The sequence below is a fragment of the Coturnix japonica genome, chromosome 2, assembly GCF_001577835.2.
Source record: "Coturnix japonica isolate 7356 chromosome 2, Coturnix japonica 2.1, whole genome shotgun sequence".
In the NCBI taxonomy this organism is placed as follows: Eukaryota; Metazoa; Chordata; class Aves; order Galliformes; family Phasianidae; genus Coturnix; species Coturnix japonica.
Window position 1 is genome coordinate 46704055 of NC_029517.1, and position 17175 is coordinate 46721229.

Sequence of the window (17175 nt, forward strand, 5' to 3'; positions counted from 1 at the left end):
GGTTTTATCCTGCACTGGTGAATTGGGTCGTTGTACCTGGAAGTCTTACCTCTGACCATCTTGTTGATATATCTTTCTAATATAAGTCACTGTGCTTGTCTTTTCTATTAAATACAGGTTGAAGAGAAAAAGGTACCTGAAAAGACTCTTCATCCCCCTGTGTCACCTTCCTCTGTCCCTGATCATATGAAGTGCAACATCCTTAAAGCTCAAGTAGAAGCTGCTTTCAGAGTAGGCACCCAGGTAATCTATGCTTGAGTGTATTTCGGAATTACTTCCTTTATTATGGTATTACGTCCTAATTTAGGTATAGCTTTCAGAAATTTTCCAAAGCCATGGAATTCCCGAGGAACCACCATATTTTATCAGGTATATCCATACTGACTAGCTGTCTCTGGCTGCTCTGCAGTTTGTTCAGGTGTGTCACTGTGATTGATATAGTGGAAATGGGAAATTTGTCCTTACTGACACAAATAATACAGCCAAGAATGTCTCAGGAAATCTCTGTGTTTTGATTCTGTCACACCAGCTGTTGCTTACTTCGCAGCTGAGAAGCATTAAACTGTGGAGTTTTCTGAGGCTGCCCAGCACTCAATGGAAACTATGTCTAAAGATGTTGTAAAATAACATTATGCAACAGAATGTAGCCTTTTTTAGGGGATTAACTTCAGATGTCTAATGTGGAATGTTAGCTAGTCTATGGTTTTCTTGTTAGCATACCTTGTACCAAGTTTCAAGCTACTATTTGCACTGCTTGGTCAGTGTTGACATCAGATACAACACATTTCAAAGACACCACAAGTTTTGCAGCAATGCCGTGCCAATGAAACTTACTCTTAGATGGCAGGACTGTAACAAGGTAGTTTCCCAGTGAGAGGTAGATCGATGTGAAACCTAAAATACATGATTCTTTGCAAGTGTAATTAGTGGACAAAAGGTAGTGCTATTTGTGACAAAAATAAAGCCAAATTGAATGCTTTAGGAACAAAAGTAGAGGCAGAATGATTTTTATAACTTATCACATGTTCCTGTGTTATCCTTGTGCATACTATTCTCTTTGAATACAAATGATGTTGGTGCTTCCATCACTTAGTGTCTTTTCACAATAACACAGCAGGTCAGCTTGCCCTGGAAAGATTTTGTTAACAATCATCTTTGTGTGTTTGTTGTTCTCTGGCAGATCTTTCATCTAAGAACTAGATTACCTCTGGTCTAGCTAGACCTGAGGAATTATCCTTGTCTTTTTTATTCTGACTGCCCTAGATTTCACAAACAGAAGCAATAAATCTGACAGCATGCAGGGGAAGGAGGTTGGTTTTTTTTCTTTTATTTGTTTTGCTTGAAGCAGTTCTCACCTCTTTCTGAAATCTGTGCTATATCAACTGTGTTTTATACAGCCTTTTTCTTTTCTGATTGCCCTTGGTTTTGCCCTCTGTTTTTCCTCTGTGACTCTTTTCTACAGGATGTCATGGAGTGTTTCTCACGTTTGTATTTTCCCCAGAATATACTTAATGATCATGTTTGACTGGATGGTTAAAGACTAGAAGCAGTGTGTGCCGCTGCATTCAGAGTACAGCATTACTAAGGCAAGACAGGAAATGTGCTAAACATATGCATCTCTCAGTTCACCTGCCCTGACTTAATTTTTCACCCTGAGGTTTTCTGAAGGAGAACATCCTGCGTTGCTTTTTCATCGTGCCATAACTCTGTTCTTTAGCTGCTGCTGTCTGGCAAATAAGGTTCAGAACAACCTGAGCATCTCTTTTTTTCTTTTTCATACCCATGTTGTTCTGCAAAGGATTTAGCAGTCAGGTTGGATTAAATACATGTCATAGGCTTGGCTCCTTATGATCTCACATTGAAGGAATGGAAGGAGGACTGCTGCAGGATAGCACATGTTGTGGAAATGTAATGGCATGCAGCTCAGTCTGAAATTCCTGTAGCTTTTAGTGCTAAAGAACTATGGCTTAAGAGGGGTAGCCAGAAAACTAGGATGTCACCTGAACTTGGAAATCCTCCTTCATCTCCCTTCTTAGCCACAGGAATGCCTGTGATACTGAGATGAGTTCTTCCTGCACGTGGGAATTATTACCCTTCCCAAATACATTCCAAAAAGAAGTAGATAGAGATGAGGCAATGGTCAGCCAATGCAATAAGAAGCTGTGGCTAGACAAGTGCTGGAAAGGGTAGACAAAAGGTGAAGGAGGTAGTAGGAAATAAACTGTCTGTCACCTAGAAAATGGGAGGATGGAGGAGGTTGCCTGGAGTCCCTGTAAACCACCTTACCAACTTGCCATAAAAACACCCAGTAATCTCCTGTACTCCCTGCTGCATGAAAATCTGGCTGAATACAAGTAGGTAAACCATATCCCTGTGGTAATACAGTAACCTGCAGGGAAAAGGGAGCCAGGATGGCACTACACTGCCCAGAGACACTTAAAGCATCCTTTTCAGGGGGCAGATAAGAAATAATTTCTTCATGGCAGACAACCACTGAATTCCATGTATTCCTTCAGGGCAGTGATCAGGCCCCTCTTTGACCATATCTGACATCTCCTGCTGTCCAGTATATCTGGAGGACTAACCCTGCTGTCCTCTGCCTGGCACTGTCTTTTGACTCCAGTAAATCCTTGTGAAGCCTTCCAGACTTATTCTTTTAAAAGCATACCCTCCAATTTCTCATCTCTTGTCTTCTGTACTGACATATTTCAGTTTACAAGGCAGCCTGGGTAAGAAGTACATCTATGTTCTGTAAAGAAAAGTCCGTCTCAGTTGCTATAAAGGAACACAAGCTGATTTTCCTCATGTACTCCATAGATCTTCATTTATTATATGGTGTCACAAGAAGCTGAGGATTTTCTCCCCTTGACCTTGTAAAACGAAGGAGTAAGAACCAGACTATGTCTTATGCTCATACTATTTGAAATAAAATGTTCTCTTAAAAGCTGGATAGAGTATCTACTAATATATTTTTTTAGATGCCTGTGGCCTAAACCACCAATCATGAAATTTCACAGGACATTGTCATTCCATAGTTAGGTGTAAAGGTGAGAAAAATATTGGTGCACTGTGGGATCAGATCCAAAATTAACATCCTGTTGCTTGATATATTTGTACCAGCTCTCTCTTCAAAGCAGTGAGGATGTTTTCAATACCATATGCTACTAACATCAGGATGTGACAATCTTATAGAGGCATCTCCTGCATGTAGTAGAAGCTCTTTGTCATTAATGCTGGCAATTGAGTAAATGTTTGTGAGTGAGGAATAGAATCTAGGGCAGGAAATTATATATAATTTTCTTTCTTTTTGGCAACTGGACACTAACTTGAGAGAGTTTTAGAAAGGAATAATTCCAATACTTAGGATTTCAAATATAAAACCAGGGAAAATAATGTGGTACATTTGAAAATATGTCCTGCAAGATGGTCTCTGCACTGGCTCATTTCTGAATCATGCTGAAGAGCTGTTTATTGCTTTCCTAAGGGACAATATACCATCTCCTGTGACTATAGTCCTGACTTAGAGACTGAACATTTCTAAGTTTATGGTGCCATTTGCTGAGCCCTGCGTGTGGTTGAGAGTTATAGAGCAGCAGGAGACTAACAAGAGTGACTGTTTGTGTGGTGAAGATGGAAATATTTATGTGCCATTCTGCAACTTGGAGGAATCAAAGTACAGCATGTATGAGGATACTTGAAACCCAATCCAGGAGCACACTGGAACAGATGCCACAGGTGAGAAATGTGAGGAACTCACATGTTATTGTGAGAATCTGCAGTTTGCCCTGCCGTGGGTATCTGTAGGTCTAGAACAAAACCACAGTATTTCACAACACTCCCTTCAAACTGTGCCACAGGGATCTGCCACCTTCCAGCTGACAGACTGCATATCACAGTTCCCACATAATTAAGCTCCAGGGGAGCACTAAACACTGCAAAGCAACTGACATTTTTCTTTTTTTTTTCCCCATTTATTCCAGACTCTTCATTTGAGAGAGAGAGGTATAAGGCAGCAATGAGGAGCTGCCAGAATACAAAAGACCAACTCTGCCTGGCATTTAGAACCCCTTCACAGCTTGCATGAGTCAGTGCTGATATGCTGTGATTGACTGGACAACTTGTTAGTATCACAAAGAGTCAGTTTTGCAAAGTAGTCCATGGCCCAAATGATGGGCACAAGATAGTAGGAGGTTTTGGTTGCTGTTTATATCCACTTGGGTGTGGAAAAATCCTACTTATCCTTGGCATTAAGTGCAGGCTCCTGAGCAGATGTACAACCGCTTCAGCAGGGCTCCTTCCTTTGTCTCAGAACTTGTGTTTTGTACCAGACATCTTCTGCAAGCGGTGTTTGTGTTCCCAACCTGTTGCAACTGTATGTTGCTTGTTAAGAGAAAAGTGATGGGAAAAGGCATTCCCCTCCCCTCTGGTTCTTTCCTGGAGGTTTTTGCCTTCTCTTCCCAGGCACAGCCCTGCCAGACAATGCTCTCTTCTCCACTTCTGCTTTATCAGCCCTAAGGGAGACTCTTGGTCAGGGTCTGCTTAGACAAGTCTGAGTACTTCAGCAATTGATTCTCCTGCCTTGATTCTTAGTAAGTAAAGGCACATTAACTCATCTGGCCCCTTTCTCACACTGTCTTTCTTCCCAAAGCCTATACACAGGTAAATTTTTGTACCATCATCAATAGCCATCTCTCTTTTCCCTCTCTGTCCAAGAAGCAGGTACAGGTGATGATTATGCAGTTATGCTTCAGGTTTTTCAAACACGTGAAGAAATGCATGTTGCTTGTGCTGTCTTGAGCTGCACCCAGAAAGATTAAAGTGTAAGGACTTGTTGACCTGAATGTCCAGGTGTATTTGCCATTGCATATAGAAATAATTCGCTGTCTTTATATAAACTGAGCTTTGGAGCTTTATCTGCAGAAGGATAAAAAGCTCCAAACCCTGGATTCAAACCCTAATCAGGTCATGAATAAAAATAGATTAGGTGAGGGGAAGACACTCGAGGATTTAAATCTTATGCAGTCTCTCTTATAACAGGACTTAAGGAAATCCTTCTGGATTCCCTTAGGAGCTCTCAGCTTTCACTTGATGTTGACTTAAGTACCTTGAAACCATCAGCTTTTCCAACTTTTTAACCTCTTTCCTTCACAAACGAGATCCTTCTTGCTTTCTTCTCCTCCCTCCCTTCACCCATCCTTACTGACAGCAAAAAGCAACCCCACAATTTGACTGTCTTTGTGCAGAGACCCGGGCTGGAATTACACATGTACAGCAGGTTGTGCCTGAGATATTCAGGCTGTGGGGGAAGCCTGCACAGCTCCCAGTGCACACAGTGCCTTGCTGCAGCCCTTGCTGTTAGTCACCCACTTGGATGAGCAATAAACTCTCCAGAAGTTTTCAGGCTAAGGAAAGAGAAGTGATTGGGCTGGGACTCTCATATCCAACAACAGTGGGTGCAGCGTCACGTTGCTTGTAATTGTTCATAACAGTGGAATTCAAAATTGGCTCTTCTGCCTTCTATCTCTGAAAGGAAACAGGTTTGCTCAACTTTCAAAGAGAGACTACAGGAAACAAAGTGTGTCAGGTATAAAAATGCGAGATTCTGGATTTGTGTGGGCCAGGATAATCAATATATGATATATTGCAACTCATTGGAAGTGTGTCAGCAATGACACCTCAAAGATAGGGAAGGAGCTGAGGAAATGATCTTTTGCTGAGGTACAGGAGGGGAGGGAGGATTTAGAAAAACAGAATGTGGGAAAAAGAGAAATCTGTAAGTTATTCACTGAGATACTGGAAGGAAGCATGGCAGTGGTGTCACAAGACTGTGATAACACGTTGTCAATGTGTCAGCTATGTCTCCTCGCTGTAAGTGCCAGTATGTGATGAGATGAATGGTGCTAATTGCAGTGAGGTCTTGGAGGCCAACCATGGCCCAGGAGATGTGTGGTGCTCGGCCCTGCTCAGGGGGAAGGAATGGCAGACCATTCCTGTGAGACCTAATCATCATGTTTTTCTGCCTGAAATCACAAGTTTGACATATTAAATCACCAAGTTAGGTTCACCTTGGCAGGATGTTTTTTTCCAGTGATGTGTTGCTTATCCTGTATTATCTAATGAGATCAGCCAAAATCAGGGAGGTTGACAAATAACAAAAATGTTGATGAAGAGCTGAAAAACCTGTTATGCATCAGGCCTCCTAGGCATCCTTACACAGCCAGAAAGGGCAATCAATGTCAAGTATTTCCAGACCACTGCTCTGAGAGCCACTGCTTCTTCATCTTTGAAGATCTCCAAACATGCGAGAGCTGTGTTGTTACTTCCTGTATCTGAGAACTTTGTGAAATTGCTATGTGTATCATAAGAGCTTTTCAGATATTTTTCTTACTTAAACAAGAACCTGACTCTGACTCTTGGCTGCAGTGATCAGATTCTTTATGAAGCCTTTGATTCAAGTGATTCCTGTTGTGGATCAGATGGGCTTAGAGCCATAGCAATTCACCTTGTGATGGAGGAAAGATACCCAAGATGCTTTTGCTGTTACTCAAATTATTTTCTCCTCTTTTCATACTGAATTTTCATAGCAGTTACCTATGAAAAGAGTCTGTACAATGGTATTTCTCTTGTGTGTATGTCTCTTGTGAAACAATATTGCTTTACTTTTGTTTCTAGCACTATTGAGAAAGTTAATGGCATATGAAAGTGGAACGTTAAGATTTTTTTATTTCTGTATTTTTGCCATGGGCCCAGTGCAGATAAGAAAGGAGAAAAAAGAAAATGATTTTATGTGAATTGAATGGTATGGGTCAACCTTCAGTTTTGTCGGCTTTGTAGTCTGGTAGCTAGAACAGACAGCTTGTTTCTTTTTGGATAACTGTCAAGTAAATCTTATTCTATATAAATGATTATTGTGAGTGTATGTATGTGGTGTGTGCAGTCATAACACTCAGATTATGGGACACATCTTTACAATAAGGTTGAGGATGTCTTTGCACAATTATTGAGTATTTATTAATATACTTAATTAGAGGGAAAAACAAAACAAGCTGTTAGCCGATGACTTGCCCACTTCCTTCTGGAAACAAACCAAGAAGAAAAGCCCAACAAGCAAGCAAGTAAAGCAAAGGAAACATAGGTACTGATGGCTGGGGACCTGTGCAGAAATGATCCCAGATGTAACGTTCTCCTGTGTCCGTTCATCTATAGGCAAGGAGGAGAGGTGTAGAGCTGGGGAGAATTTTCTCATCCTTACTGAGTGCACACCTGCATCACCTGATGCTCAGCAGACTCCTCCATTTCTTCATGTGCTCCCTTTCTCCCCCCAGTTTAAAGTGGGATGACTTGCTTAATAATCTACAGTATTTATTTGTAGATATCTGAATATCTTCTGTTCTTGGAGGCATGAGTAATAATGGAGAAAATTAATACAAAGGACATGTCTCATGCTGCTTAGGAGTATACTACTTCTTAAGAAGTAGGCTTAACCTACTTTTGCAGAGAAATCAAAAGAAGATGGTAATGTAGCCGCAGAACACATAAGAAACCAAGGGCCATTTGTTAGGGAATAATACAATGAAGCCCTCTCAACTGGCTAATGAGATCTTATGGTGTTTAAGTAGGCGGAATTTTAATCATTTCAATTTTGGTCGCAGCCCTTGCCTTGCATCCTCCACCCCCATGTTCTCTTTTTATTGTTGCATCCAAGCGCATCTCAAAATGCAGCTCAGTTAATTTGGTGAAAATTGGAATAAAATAAAAATTATAGTTTTAAAAGGTAGCCAGTTTGACACAGAATGAACAGCTAGCTTGTCAGGCTTAACAATAAAATGTTGCTAAGACATCTGTGTGAAAGAAGATGCTGTGTATTAAGTTTCTGATGGGTGGATTCATGTTTATAGCTTTCAGAAACCCAACAGCTTTATAAAAAGCATTATAATTTCTGCAGAACAAAGAAAAATTACTTCACTGCTCTTCTGTGTCGACAAAGAGTGATGTTCAATGCTGTCTTTCAATTCCTAAAAAAAAACTAAACTAACAACAACAAACAAACAACAGCAACAAAAAACATGTTATTTCCTTTTAAGAAAGCACTAGATTGTGACTAAGTACTTGGCTATACAGAGCTACTAGGAGATCAGCAGGAAAAAAAAAAACCACCAGAGTTTCTAGAACTGAGTTGAGTTGGTGATGATTACATATTTCTCAAAAACTATCACTGCTGGTTCTGAAATTATTCATGATATGATGCTAATTCACTGAAAACTTCAGCTGTAAAACATTTGGTGGCTGTGTTACAATGCTTGTGAATGTGTGACTGTGTCCTCCCTTTATCTCATTCCTTAATATTTAGAGTATTTGCAGGGGATGTAGGAAACTTCTAGCCGTGCTCCTGAGTACACTGAAGAGAGTAGCTTCCTCTGTGAAAACTAGTCCCTCAGGAGAGGGACAGACCTGCTGATGATATCAGTGGTGGTTTCAGTATAAAGATAAGATGTGCAAGGTTGAGGAGAGCCTTATGTCAAAATACTGCCTCACTCATTACCTCAGGTATTTGCCTGCACTGGAGCAGGCCAGAAATTAATTCACTTTCTACAAGGCTTCCAGGTTTAATGTACCTTATAGGTAATTGCGTGTACAAGCATGCATTGCCTATTCCCACCATGGCTGGTGCTGATAAATAGTGGCTATGGGGGTTGTTCACTCTGGCACAAGGGGGAAACTAACCTAAAAGTATCATGACTTGGGTGTTTTCCCCAAGTGCTGAGCATCACTACTGATATTTTTTAGTTTACTACTAAGGTGTAAAAGAAACTCAGGCCTTGAATTCCTTTTTTTCTTTTTTTCTTATGAGCACCCTCAAATGGAATGTATCGATATGTGTTGAATTGAACATCTTGTCAAAATTACAATGTTTTTATATGCCTATAAAATCCTTTGATTTGATTTGAAGGGACCTGTCTCATTCTTATTGAGCAGAATGAGACTGACACATTTAATGCAATTTGATCTCCATCAGTGCCCTCAGATTATTATGGTTCAGATGCTGAGCACTGAAGAATCACTCTGTTGTAGACCTGCATCATCTCCATCTATCCATTCAGCAGAATGGAAATGTCACAGCCTGACAAGTCCATTACTGATTCAGAGATACTCTTGTGTCTTCAGCCGGTATTCTCTATAGAAGGGTGCAGTGTTGCCCTGAAATGGGTATTTACACATGCTTTGTGGAACCCTGCATCTCATTTGAAGAGTGTAATCTACTAACACCTGCTTGAACTGGGCATTTCCTGGGTAATCAAGCAATTTCCATGTAAGTCATTTTGCAGTGTTAGTATTTTCTGCTCTGTAGACAAATGACATAGGAGACACAAGACGCTGTAATTTAGCAGAGAGCGGTAATGGGTGAGATTTTCTGTGAACTGCATGTGCAGAGCGATTATTTGCAGGGGATCTCATTTTTTCACTATATTTTTCTAATGGCTGAATGAAAAGCTGTCGAGTTGACGTGGTTTTGATTAGACTATGTAAATATTTATTTTACTCCAATTGAAAGAACAACTCAAATATCAGCATGTTTGCCTGGACTGATTCTTATTATTTCTACTTTCTTGGAGAATCATAAATATCGGTGTTCCTTTGCTTCCACATCTTTATCCCTACCCAATCTCTTCCTATCACTGTTGCTCTCTGTATTGTACATTGTAGCTCATCACAGTGAATCTCAGTGTTCAATGATGATTAAAAACATCTATGCTTTTTATTCAGGGCAGGGGAAGTATTCTGGTCATTGCAGTTTTATGAGGTACTTACAAGAATACTTTAAAGTAAACATACATAATTCTAAATACGTGGATGTTGCACTAAACTTTAACTCCTTCTTTTAACAGGCTGTGAAAGAAGAGACATCTTTTGTAAATCCCAGTAAGACCTCCAGCCTGCAGGACCCTAATGTAAGGTCTGTTGCTTCTTGTCCGTAGGGAAATCAAATAAATATATGATTTAGTGAGCCATTTTCCAAACTTTATCTCAAGAAGTCCATTTGCTCATACCCAAGTTGCTGTGTAAAGTTCATAAGTCCATCAAGCAGTGACCCAAAGAGAAGATGTCCTGGGTAATCAAGCAGTGTCTAACAGAAAGGGCCTTATCTTGCTCATATGAATCAGACAGAGCTCAAGAATCAATAAAATCCCAATTCTAAAAGTCAAGATGAGTATCAATATTTAAACAATCGATAAGAGCAAGGTTAATAAAAATGAAGTCTAGTGAGAAACTTGGGAAAGCTTATGCAACAGTGTCAATGTTTATAGGTTTTGGATTAGAAAAGTGTGAAGCATTCAAGATGGAATATCTTTGTGCTCATTTTTCTTTCTGATTTCTGCAGGTATTCTAGTTCAAAAAAAAAGAAATATAGGTATACAGCCTTCAAAAAAGAGACACATTTCCTTATCTTACCAGGCAGGAGTGACTACTTTGGATTGTACTTTTGTTCTGTTAGTAGGGGATATCTGTCCTTCTTCTTTGGATGGAGGGTGCTTAATAATTTTATTTAAATATTATTTGAATAGCACAGTATGCTGTCTTTCAGCAGATGATTAGAGTGCAGTTACAGCATAGGTATTTGGAAATTGCCCCAACTTAAATGTATGATAGTGCCATCACTTTGGACATCGTTAGTGTCAGTTATGGATTTCTATCATTTCAGTCATCACTGTTTATCAGCTGATTATGCTGACACATATGCTGTATATACATGCTTATGTATATGTACTATATATCTCAAAGTACTAGTTATCTCTTTTTTTAAATGTATAACCTCCTACTTTTGACTCTTACAACTTAAAGAAGGCATTGTAGTGTCTTATAGGATAGGCTGGTTAATGAATGATGTTTGACAAAATAACTTATTTTGAACTCAGAAGAAAACATCTATAATGATGAAAATGTGCCACCCTTTTTTTCAAGTGTGTATCCTTCCTAGAAGGTGATAGATTAGCATGTCTTCCAAAAACATTTCATTCAAAATTTGCTTTCTGATCAGTTTCTACTAGCAGAGGTCTGGATAGGGAGCTAGGAGATATGGTTTAGGGGTTTTTTTGTAGGTATGGTAAAGGGAGAATGGTTGAACTTGATGATCTTATAGGTCCTTTCCAATCTTGTGATTCTGTTTCTGTGATTCTATGAGGTGCTACGTTTGTGTAGTGAAAACAGCTACAGAGAGAAGGATGGTGAAAATGGTTGGTGGTGCTGAGGCAGGAGGATGCACAAGGAAGAATGATTTTGCTTTCTGTGGCAGTCCCTGGATTGTCTGCAGTAGAGCTATGATTCCCAGTCCTCCACATCTCTCATCTCAGGACATCCTGCAGAGCTGTTCCTTCTAAACAGGCAGGCAGTGATTTTTCTAATTGTCCAAGGGTCTGCAAAGTCTAGTTGGTACTTCAGATCTCTCATTTTCCTCTACCATTACCATTTTTAGTCCAATGCAACATTTTCTTATGACCCATGAGAAAATTATTTGTGTATGTTACTCAGTGACTTGTTGCTTTGTTTAATAGAAATGAATTTCACTCATTGTCTTTGCTATGAACACCCTTTGCTGAATTGTTGTCACTTCCAGAAGGAGTTTGGGAGGACCTGGTTTGAAAGACAACTAAAGACTTGTTTTCCTTACTGACCTTCTTTGACTTTCTGATTAACATCTGTAGGAAGACCTTTCTATTTCCCATTTTGTGACAGATTCTCTTCATCATGCTGAGTTGTAAATGAGTTATGTGCTGTGTGAGGTGATACACTATTCAGTGTAAGGAAGGTTGGCAACCTGGCTGCAAAGCTCATTTTGCTTTTTTCTTTTGCATATGTCCAAGTTTATGAACTCATAACAACTATTCCAAAGATCTCAGTATGCAGCAGTCTGGTGCAGATGTGCCTAATATTTGTATCTAGTTTATGTCAAGCATCATTTCCTCCACAGTCAGTTGTGACAAATGAAATTGTATTGTTTTCTTGCTTTGTGCCTCTGTTCTGGAGGTGCAAGTATACGAGTAATCAGTGCTCAGAAATAGACTCATCTTAACAGCCTGCATTCATAATCTGAAGAATAATGCAAACCAAATACACTGCCTAACCAATTCTCTTTCTCATTCAATTGGCTCCCTGTTCTGCAAGGACATACACATGCCTCCACACAGCCAGTGTGTGTGACCTATTTGCCACCTAGGTAACCTCTATTTTGAAGACCTGGATAGACAAAAACGAGACTTTGCTTTGCTAAGAATTGCATGCAAACAGAGTCAAGGGTTAGTTAATACTAGCTAGACAAGTTACCTAGGAGTTTTTCTGTGCATTAGTTGAGAAATATACAAATATCCTTTGTAAAACAGCCCTCCTCAGGAAATGTATTTTCTATTCTTGCAAGTACTCTTGAGGACATTCTTGTGTATGTCTGTACCTATAGACAACATCTGTGAAAATGATTGAGGAAGAATGTTGAATTCTTCATACAGACAGGGAAACAGAATGTGAAGAAGAAGGGCAGCAGTGTTTGTTTGATTAAAAAATGATGCTCTGTGCTACCACCTTGTTCTCTCATCCATTGCCAGTCCGAAGATTACACTTGTAATGAATTAACTGCTGGATAAGCCCTACAGTCCCCTGAGCAATTATTCTGGCTTCTGCCATAGCAGACTCAATTTGACTAACAATTGCTATAGCTCTTCATAGAATTAGTTCTGGTTCATCTAGCAATTACTCATATATATGGGTGGAATAACCATTTTTGCTACAAGCAGGTCTCCAGTCATTTTGTTGGGCTTTGCCTCAGAATGGTATAAAATGTTGTGCTTATTCTAAGCCATCGTGGTTCTGTTGGCTTTTTAACCTTTGTACTGTGTCCATTGGCAAACTGCACATCCTTCCATACTTAGCTCATCACCTATGGGCAGAAAAAAGAAACTCCCCTGATGCTGAAATTGCAGTGTTTTTTCCACATTCAGGAGGACAAGGCTTATGAAGTTTGTTCTGTCAGTAGATACACAGGCTGGAAATAGAACATTTATCTCCCAGTTTTCCTCGTAGTACCTAACATGTAGACATCAGATTAAGCTTCATGAAGATGTGGGCCCACAGGATGGTACAGTCCCTTCTCCTTCCTACTTCTGGAAGCTACTTGTCCTTATGGCTCTCCCTCCTCTGGAAATTATTTTTTTCCTTCCCCTAAACTATTTTAGTTGCTGGTTCTCATTCAGCAAGGGAAAAGCTGGTGACTCAGTCAACCCAATACATGCTGCAGTGTCCCAGCTTATGCCCTCTTTATTCTGCAATTAAAGCTAAAGTAGTGCACTATGAATTGAAACATAGCCATGCATCTCCTTTGCTGACTCTGCTGCTTTTTGCTTTGCTGATTACCCATAGCAGGGCAGCAGATCTGGACAGCAGCAGTGCTTCAGCTGGATCCATCCAGGCTGCACGACAGAACCCTCAGCAGAACAAAGTCAAATGAGAATGATGGATGCAGGAGGAATTTCAAAAGCAGACTAAATTGGGGAGCCCTGAGTTATCTTGATAAGACACAGAAATACTGCTAAGAAGAGTTAGAATTGCCCTTACTATAGGTCTGTTGCAACAGGCTTGAAAGTACATAGTTTTATCAACACCCAAATAATATAACACCCGACCCCAAGTGGCTCAGCTACAGCTGGAACATAAGAAATTTGGACAAGGCAGAGCATAATGCCATATTATATAAAAGAAGAAATACCTGGAAAAATAGGTTATTTATTTATGCACTTGCATTTTTTATTTTATATACTGCCTATATTAATTCAGGAAGAAATACAGCTAGCTTGCAATTACCACCTTGAATAGCAATGAAGGCTTTCTTATGGCAGGTAGCAAAAACAGGCTTGTGTGAACACTGGTCTAGTATGGAGTTAGCAGTGCCAGTCATTTTGCAGTGCTTTGTTTGTTGTTTTTGTGTTGTTGTTTTTTTAATAGTGCTTCTTTTGGGATGTCCTGTATATGAGGGCAAAGTACAATCTCAATTTACTTCAAGTATCGAGCAAATTTGTTGGGAGGATGCAAATTAATGCCTCCAGCCCATGTTCTCTGGCTGCATTTACTCTATAGAATCAGGAAGGCTAAGAAGACGCTGTGGTAGCTCACAGCTTCAGTAGTGATGAATTTTGTATGCTCTTAGAAATTCAGCAATTTGGAAAAGTCGTTGCAAGAACAACACCCTATGGGAAGGGCCCAGAGTGCAACTCCTCAGGTGAAGGGAAGCAAGGATCTTGGAAGTCCCTTTTATGTACCAACAAGAGGAATTTGTCTTCCATGAAAGCTAGAAAAGCCTTTCTGACAGAACATTTTCCTTAGTGTCATGAGAGGAGGATCTGTTGTGATATTGATTGGGCCAGTAGGGATTTTGAGGAAGTATCAAAGATATTGCCTTTCTGTTGGAAAGTTCCCTGCACTCAGCCATCTAACTCAATGTCCAGATTGAAAGAGAAGTGCTCAGAGAGAATTTCCTGATATCTAATGTAATTCAGGTCAGAGATTACTGCTGGTTCTTCTTTGTAGTTTTGCTAAGTCTCTTATCACCTTCCTCCAATTGGGTTTTATTATTTGATTCTTTTAGCCTTGTCAGGCTGTCTGACAGAAAGTTTGTATGTAAATATAAACATGTAAATATTGTAGAAAATAAATATAAAAATTGTTGTCACTTGCTTGCTATCTCTGGTCACACTTTCCTCTTGATCAGAGCCTGTCCCATCTTGTGCGGTTTCTCATCTGTGACATTATGAAGGGAATGTGAATCATGTAGTCACCTCTTCACCTTTTTATAAACCTCACCTACTTCATAGTAAAAGGACAGGCTGCTAGACAGATAACCTCATGAACTTTCTTCTGATAAATTTTCCACTTAATTGCCTGCCTACTTCATCTGCTAAATGCAATAAACATATGACTATCCACAGAACCTCATCAAGAGAATTCCTTTTGTGATTCCTCTTTGTTTTGCCGGACAGAAGAACAATCTACACAACTTCCTCAATGTCTGTGCACGAACCTCTCCCGAAAACTCTTCCAGGTATATATTTTCTCTCTGGCTGTGACCACCTGGATACACCTATAGTGTGTATGTGTCAGTGCATGTGCGCACATTTGTGTGCAATGAGATCAGCTATATTTAATTTAAAGGTCAACGTATCTCTTGTTTTGTTCTCTTCTTCAAATGGCTAAATATGATTCCTGGTATCACTCTTGTGCTCTTTCAGGAATTTCCACATGTGGAGAATTAGGCTGAATTAGTACAGATGTTAGGAATTGCTGATACTTTGGAACAGATCAAAATACCAACTACTCTCATCATGCACAGCCTGTTTGCCAAGCCTAACTTTCATCTTGGGACAAGCCAGTGAAAATGTTAGCAAGGATGCCTGAAGTTGAGCAAAGCTTGATAAGCAATTGAAGTAAAATGTGTAAGACATAAATCCTGGTGGCAAGATTTGCTGATAATGTGGTTTTCCTTCGTGGTTACTTGTAGTACAGGAAAGTTTAGACATGTTATGTCTCTGTTTCTGGTGATATGGTTGAAGGTCTTCAAGAGCTGCTCAAAACAGCTCAAAACAGGACCATCACCAACACAAAATCAGGCCAGCTGTGGTTTTGTTTTGCTGGATTTTGAAATCCTATAAGGCTGAAGATTACGCAGCCTCTCATGCAAATTACTGATCACACATTTAAATGCAAGTTCATGTATTTCTGAGGTAGGTGCCCAAGTTGTCAGCAAAGAGCCTTCTTCATCTGAAGACTTCTCATTTTCTGATCAGCTTCAACCGTTGTTGTCACTGTTGTGATCTGCTACTGTGTGCCATGTGGTACTTTTATGGACTGCAGTGTTTGTTTTCCCTTATAACATGCTTTTGGATTGTTACCAGCTCTGGCACGCTTTACATCCCACATGATTCAGGATTTGTCTGTGGATTTCTTTCTGTTTAGGCCAACTGCTGCATCACTCTTTGTTGATCCTTGTTAACCAAATTATCTCATCTTTCATAGGATAGCACAGGATTGTGGGAGTAGGTATAAGCACCAGCTGGTGCTTTGTGCATTCATTTATTCCAATTTTCTTTGTAAATCTTTCCATCCAAAACCAAATTACGCTGTTACGTTAAGACTAATTACATTAGAAGCTGCTCAACATGTAATATAAAATTAAATGTTATCTCACAGCTTGATGGTACTGCACACCAGAAAAGAAGGGTGGAAAATATTAAATTAAATCAAGCTGTTACAAGCTACAAATGAATGAGGAGAAGTAGTCTTAAGCACTCTTCAGTGCAGGATAAGTTTTGCTCATGCAAATTGTCAGAATGAGATTTCTCTGCCACAGCTTGTGCTTCTGATGTGCACTAGGCTATGAGATTTGATGTTTTCCAGCATGATGTGGATACGTCCTACACTTTTTCTTACTGGAAAGATGATAGTTCTTACATAAAACTTACATGTATCATCAGACTCAATATGTCACACCAGGTATTTGGGGCCTTCTTGTGCTTTTCCCTTTCTACTTTTCCCTTTCTATTCAAGACTTCAAGACCCAAATATCGAATTTTATTTAGGATTTTCAGAGACAAGCTGTGGTCCACAAAGCTCTGTTGGTCACTGTATCTAATAACAGATCTTACAAAACTATCAAATGACTTCAGATCTGTAAGTCCAGGGATTTGACCATGAATAGTTTCTAAAAAGGTAGTTTCTAAGCATCGCAGAGCTGAAATTCTCATCCACTGAGAGCTGTGGAAGATGATGTCCGTGTTGGCATTTGGAAGCTAAGAATATGCAAATCACCTGGAACATTATGGGCAACTTCTGTCCTCATTCAAGGAATTCATTTCCCTGAACAAATCGATGTGTACAAAAGAACACTTAGGCCAAAACAAGAGATGATAAAAAATTGTGTGTTTGGTCTTCCCTGACATGGACTTCAGTGAATCCAAGCAGGTTTTGTTTTCATAGAATCACAGCAGACTTAATTCAATGGGGCAGAGTTAAATATATACGTATTTTTAATTATAAATAAATATCTCCTTCTAAATGTATTATGAAATATTTTTTGAAAACGAAACATGTTATATATATGTGTTGACTTTGTCATAAAAAAATCAATTGTTTTAAAAA

General features: G+C 39.6%; 1 protein-coding gene across 4 annotated transcripts in view; it reads left to right on the forward strand.

The window, feature by feature from the left end:
• EPB41L4B (erythrocyte membrane protein band 4.1 like 4B) overlaps positions 1–17175 on the forward strand; it is a 162101-nt gene that overhangs the window by 108431 nt on the left and 36495 nt on the right. For all 4 annotated transcript variants that reach the window (XM_015854292.2, XM_015854293.2, XM_015854294.2 and 1 more), the window contains 2 exons: positions 118–243; positions 9888–9955. In XM_015854292.2, coding sequence (XP_015709778.1) covers positions 118–243; positions 9888–9955 — 194 coding nt within the window. The remainder of the gene's footprint in view (positions 1–117; positions 244–9887; positions 9956–17175) is intronic.